Genomic DNA, 6108 nt, shown 5'->3' on the forward strand with positions numbered 1-6108 from the left:
AAAAAATATGTACAAAAAATGTTAAAGAATTATTAAAATTTATTATTTTTAATTATTAATTTAATTTTTTAATTTAGTAATTTAATTATATATTTAATTTATATTTTTAAATATTAATAATTAATTAATAATAAAAAATAATAATTTTTAATAATTTTTAATATTATATATATATTAAAAAATATTACACGTAAAATTTTTTTTAATTAAGTCTAATTAAATTAATTAATAAAATTTGAATGAGTAAATGAGAGTGAGAGTGAGAATGATGAGAATAATTTTTATTAATATTAAATTAATTTGATTAAATTTTATTGACAAAAAAATTTATACATATAATATTTATCATAATAACATAATTAATTTAATATTATATATATACACACTCACATTTTATTTAATGTTATAACCATACTTTATATATAACACGTTATATTATGCTAAAAGACAAAATATTCTGAAATAGGAGAGACAAGATAATTAAAAAACAGACAAATTTCAATAGCATTTGCACACATTGCATATATACCAAATAAGAAGCAAAAATTAACCGTTCTAGCAGCTGCATCGCTCACATAATAGATAACACACACATACTTAGCTTGAAACCATCCTGCAAAGTACTCTTCATCACAACCGTAACCACCACCACCGCCACCATGTCCTCCAAGGACTGCGGCCACCACGAAGACGAGAGCCGCAAGCTCATCCGCCTAATCCTGTTCGGCGTCGGCGGCTTCTTCTTCGTAGTCCTCCTCACAATATTCATCATATGGGCCGTCCTCAGGCCCACCAAGCCCAAATTCACAATCCAAGACGCCACACTGTACGCCTTCAACCTCTCCTCCCCCGCCACCAACACCCTCACCATCACCATGCAAGTCACCCTCTCTTCCCACAATCCCAACCGCCGCATCGGAATCTATTATTCCAACCTCCACGCTTACGCCTCCTACCATAACCAACAGGTCATTTACTTCACATTTTCAAAAAAATAAATTATTGTTTTAAAAAATATCTATCAACCAACCAGTAACACGTCTAGTTAGTTACGCCAGAAATAATGGTTAAACGACTTGCTAGTTAGTTATAACAGAAAACGGTTATAAGTTTTGTTAGATTAGTTAGATTCTGTTACGGTTTGTTATCTTTTCTTGCTTTCTTTCTTTCTCAGGTAACGCTTGCCACCGAGCTTCCCCCAACGTACCAAGGACACAAAGATTTCACCGTTTGGTCGCCGTTTCTTTTCGGCGCCGCAGCGCCGGTGTCGCCGTTTACGTTGAGTTCGTTGCAGCAGGACCGGGGTGCGGGTGCCGTCGTGGTCAACGTCAAGATCTACGGAAGGGTCAAGTGGAAGGTGGGGACTTGGGTCTCTGGAAGGTACCATTTGTTCGTGAACTGCCCGGCGTATATAAGGTTCACCGGCGGCGGTGATCGGAGCGGCAGCGGGATCCAGATTGTGGCTCCGGCGAAGTTTCAGCTCTTGCAGGGTTGCAGTGTTGATGTTTAGTGGTGAGAGATTAAAAAAAAATAAAAAAAAGGGTTTGATTTTTGGTTTTGATAGAAATTCTGAAATTGTTTGTTCCAACTTCTAAGTCCTCTCTCTCTGGCTTGAAGCTTGTTAACTCTTCTTTTTTTTTTTTTTTTCATTCTTAATTACTTTCTTTCTGTGTTTGTAGAACTTAGTATTGTATGTAGATTTTTCTTTAGTTAGGAATATTGAACAAGTACCCATGAGTTTTATAAGAAGTGCTAATAATGAAAATGTCCCAGAGAATTACGATTATTATTGTCTGAATTTATTTGTCAAATTATACCTTTAATTTTACTTATTTATTCAATATTAAACAACTTTAGTTTTCTGTCATAGATTGGCAATTTAATTTCAGTTTATAGACTATGGTATTACTCATCATAGTATAATTTCTCTTTTTTATTATTCTTTTTAGGATTTAGCTCTTGTTTAATTAGAGTTAAGATTATAATGGGGCTCAATTTTATCGTTATGGAGGGCATGTGTGTGCTATGCCTGGATATGGAGTTAGGGGGGAATACACATATATGTGAGACAGATTTTTGTCAGTTTGAGACGAAGGAACTCGGACCGTGTGAGTTCATAGGATTTGAAAATTTTATAAACAAATCGCACGGTCCGATTTGTTAGGCAACCATATAGAACTTCAAGTATAAGGAATCGGACCCAACGAGTTGACATCTTAGGAATGGGTATGAAAGTCGCAGGGTCCGAGTTCTTAGCTGAGAGAATGAAATGGTGATCAATGAACTCGGACCCTCCGTTTTGTGGCAAGGAGACAAAGAAATCGGATGGTCCGAGTTCTGTCTTAGAAATGAATTTTTTTGGTTCAAGTTAACCTAGTCGTAGGGTTCGAGTTCCTCAAAGGTTGTGATATAAAAGGGTGAAGTGAACTGGTAGGTGGGAAAGTAGCTGGGTATTCCTTCTTCTTCGACGGCTGCATCTTTCTTCTTCTTCAAACTCTCTCTTTTTTTCAGTTTGATTTTGATAATGTAGTATCTAAGATTATGTTTCTGTTATAGTGAGTGAAAAAAATGAGTGACAGAGTATTGCTAAAATTATTTTATTTTGGTCAGATTTTGTTAGAAACGGCTGAAGGAGTAAAATTTATTTGTGAAAGCCCAGTAGATATTGTTATTCCTTTTATTATTTCATTTGAGGAGCTAAAAGGAGTAATATGTGAAAAAATTGGTTCTGAGAGGACAAGAAATATATCATGTATTCTATACAGATATCCCATACATGTGTTTGGTGGATTCGTACAATATCAATCCAAATTTGTGACGGACGATGCAAGCATGCAGGAGAGTTTTCAATGTATTTGAAAACCGGTCTCAGATCTCGTTCATCGAGTTGTATGTTGAGTTCGAACAATCTGAGGCTGACCGGAATATTCTACAGGAAGATTATAATAGTGACAGTGAAGAAGAGTTCGAAAGCAACTATGAATTTGCTGTTCCAGATGGTGATGAAGATCAAGGTGAGAGAACCATGTGCCCAGATGTGACAGAAGTGGCAAATGCACTTGCAAACGAAGTGCCGTTTGAGGAGCCATCATTCATGCGAGTTTTAGACTTGGAAGCCATGCATGTTCCTGAATTTCCGGAATATATGACTGCAGGTATGTAATCGTGGTATAAGTGTTTTTGTAGTTAGACATTGACTGAGTTATGAAGATTTTACCCTTTTTTTAGCATTATTTAATCATGCGTTCTGTCGTAGTTGTCAGGATCGACCCGTTAAGGAATTTATTTTTTTTCTTTTATATGCTTCATGTGTTTATTAGGAAATAATATTTATGTTGTATAAGATATGGTTGTAGCAAATTGCATGAGTTTGTAACAATTATCGGCACAGCTTCGATCTATTGTACGGTTCAAATGGCATGAACCGGACAGGACCGGCACGGTTCGTTTGGTTTTTCGGTCGAACCGGCCGGTCCGGTCCGGTTTTTTACATTTGCTGCTGATGTGCTTATGTTGTTTAGTGTGATATCATAAAATGTTGATAATTTTTTATTTAAAGCATACTAGTTTATTACATTTGCTGCGTATTAATGAAATTTATCTTATGGCATTTGTCCCAGCAGAAATTCCTATGGTCGCAGATGGTGAATTCGTCGTTGGGATGGAGTTCAGTTCCAGGGAAGCTGTTATTAAGGTGGTTAAGGAGTATACCATACGACGAAGTGTAGACTACCGGGTTTATGAGTCTGAGCCGTTGACATTTTATGCCAAGTGTACACAGTATGGGTCAGGGTGTGATTGGCTTATCAGGGTTAGCTTGATCAGCAGGAAGTACTGTTGGGTTATAAGGAGGTATAATGGTAGCCACACCTGTACCACAGCCACCATTTCACAGGATCATTCAAAACTGGACTCTATCACAATTGCAGAAGCAATAAAGCCACTGGTTGAAGTTGACCCCTCCTTAAAGGTAAATCGGTAATAGCAGAAGTGCAATCGAAATTCAACTACACCGTCAGTTACCGAAAAGCATGGTTGGCTAAGCAGAGGGCAATAGAAAAAATATTTGGAGGTTGGGAAGCATCGTATGAAGCCTTGCCTATATGGTTTGAGGCCATGTGTCACAAGGAGCCATCAGCTGTTGTCCATTTTGAGACTATGCCTGCATATCAAGGCGATGACTTGGTGGGTGATATTCGGGTACTGCATCGTGTATTCTGGAGTTATTACCCTTGCATTAGGGCATTCAGACATTGTAAACCAATTGTCCAGGTGGATGGTACTCACTTGTACGAAAAGTATAAGGGTTGTGCTTGTGGCAGTTTCCCAGGATGGAAACACAATATCGTTCCGATTGCGTTTGCTATTGTTGAGGGAGAGACTTCTGATGCATGGCATTTTTTCCTAAGTAACCTCCGTCAACATGTTGTTACTCGGGATGGAGTGGGTCTAATATCTGACAGGCACGAGTCCATCAATGCAGCTGTCGAACGAAGTAACGGAGCTTGGTCACCTCCTAGAGCTTTTCATATGTTTTGCATCAGGCATATAGAGTCGAATTTTCTCAGAAAATTCAAGGCACCTTACCTACAAAAATTGGTCGTTAACATCGGTAAACATTTACTAAATTTAAGCAAATTATTAATAGATGTGCCTTAAATAAATCTATTGATTTTAATTACTTTGCTTTCTACATGCTTTGATCTGCTAGGATATTCGAGGACGGTGCGGGAGTACGAAGTGCGTTACCAGCGTTTAAGGGACCGCGGCGAGGCATACACAAACTGGTTAGACCGAATTCCTCGCGAACAGTACGCACTGGCCTTTGATGGCGGGTACCGATGGGGTCACATGACGACGAATCTAGTGGAGTGCATCAACTCAGTATTGAAGGGTGCCCGCAATCTTCCCATTACTGCTCTTGTGAAGGCAACATTCTACAGACTAAATGAGTTGTTCACCCGTAAAAGAGCGGATGCGGAAGCCCGGATCAATGCTGGCCATGTGTTTTCTGAGATAGTGACTTCGAAGTTGCATGCAAACCAACTTGCATCAGGAAACATACAGGTTAGTTGCTTTGACCGCCAGAATGAGGTCTTTGAGGTTCGTGAGATGCCAAGTGGGCTAGAGTTTGCAGTTGATCTACGTAGCCTTCGATGTGACTGTGGTGAGTTCCAAGTGGACCGAATCTCCTGTCGACATGTATTTGCATGTTGTGCCAACCAGCGACTTAATTGGCGACTTTATGTTCATGATGTGTATAAGATGGATCAAGTGCGGCGGGTGTACCGAGCACGGTTTAGGCCATTGGGTAATCCCACTACATGGCCTGCTTACAACGGACCTCGGTTCATACCGAATCTGTACATGCGACGGGTGTCAAAAGGTCGGCCCAGGATGACGCGTTTTCTGAATGAGATGGACACGAGGATGTTACGTCGTCCTAGGCGATGTACTCTATGTGGTGCTGAGGGACATAGTCGAAGCAGATGCCATCGGTCTGTTGGTGCAAATACCAACAGAGAAGCCCCCTAGGTTCACAGTTTTAATATGATATTGTATAATAAAACCTGATTGAGCAAATTGAGGTAACATGACCTGCTATATGTAACCTTATCATTAATGACACTCTAGTATTATGACATATCTGTAGCATTATATAATATGATGGTTAATACATCAATTGAGAAATATCTGTGATATCATATTAAGGTTTTAAGAGACATTATTACATGCTCCAGATGGCTAATACATCAATAATGTCCAACAAATATAAGTTCTCTATACAAGGTCCAACACATACAAATAAGTATAAACGATAAAATATTTACATCATTACATAATGTCTAACCAATACAAATAACTATAAACACTACATAAAGTCATCAGTACATAATGTCTAACAAATACATATAACCCATAAAATTACATAAAGTCATCAATACATAAAGTTTAACAAATACAAATAACTCTAAACAAAAGAAGTGAACTATTTTCTCAATTTCCACTTTACATCCTTCACAAAGCTCTTGCATTTCTTGGCCGCCTTTTTGAAGACAGAAGGGGTGAAACGATTAGCACTCCGACGTGGCGGATCAATCCTCAGAT

General features: G+C 38.3%; 2 protein-coding genes across 2 annotated transcripts; both read left to right on the forward strand.

The window, feature by feature from the left end:
• Positions 1-575: 575 nt before the first annotated feature.
• LOC130970584 (NDR1/HIN1-like protein 1) lies at positions 576-1760 on the forward strand. The gene is made up of 2 exons (XM_057896711.1): positions 576-968; positions 1175-1760. Exons 1-2 carry the CDS (start codon positions 660-662, stop codon positions 1508-1510), a joined length of 645 nt encoding a protein of 214 aa, XP_057752694.1. The 5' UTR covers positions 576-659; the 3' UTR covers positions 1511-1760.
• A 1064-nt stretch (positions 1761-2824) lies between these two features.
• On the forward strand, positions 2825-5535 carry LOC130965545 (uncharacterized). Its single transcript, XM_057890304.1, has 4 exons — positions 2825-3155; positions 3624-3872; positions 3971-4612; positions 4712-5535. Exons 1-4 carry the CDS (start codon positions 2825-2827, stop codon positions 5533-5535), a joined length of 2046 nt encoding a protein of 681 aa, XP_057746287.1.
• The last annotated feature ends 573 nt before the right edge of the window (positions 5536-6108 follow it).

The sequence above is a fragment of the Arachis stenosperma genome, chromosome 3 (genome assembly GCF_014773155.1).
Source record: "Arachis stenosperma cultivar V10309 chromosome 3, arast.V10309.gnm1.PFL2, whole genome shotgun sequence".
Lineage (NCBI taxonomy): Eukaryota > Viridiplantae > Streptophyta > Magnoliopsida > Fabales > Fabaceae > Arachis > Arachis stenosperma.

Bases quoted from the DNA above. Each gene is read 5' to 3' on its own strand.
- LOC130970584 (XM_057896711.1), top strand. From the start codon at position 660: ATGTCCTCCAAGGACTGCGGCCACCACGAAGACGAGAGCCGCAAGCTC. The intron at 969-1,174 runs GTCATTTACTTC...TTTCTTTCTCAG, and splicing joins CCTCCTACCATAACCAACAG to GTAACGCTTGCCACCGAGCT.
- LOC130965545 (XM_057890304.1), top strand. From the start codon at position 2,825: ATGCAAGCATGCAGGAGAGTTTTCAATGTATTTGAAAACCGGTCTCAG. The intron at 3,156-3,623 runs GTATGTAATCGT...TTGTCCCAGCAG, and splicing joins TCCGGAATATATGACTGCAG to AAATTCCTATGGTCGCAGAT. The intron at 3,873-3,970 runs GTACCACAGCCA...CCCTCCTTAAAG, and splicing joins GTATAATGGTAGCCACACCT to GTAAATCGGTAATAGCAGAA.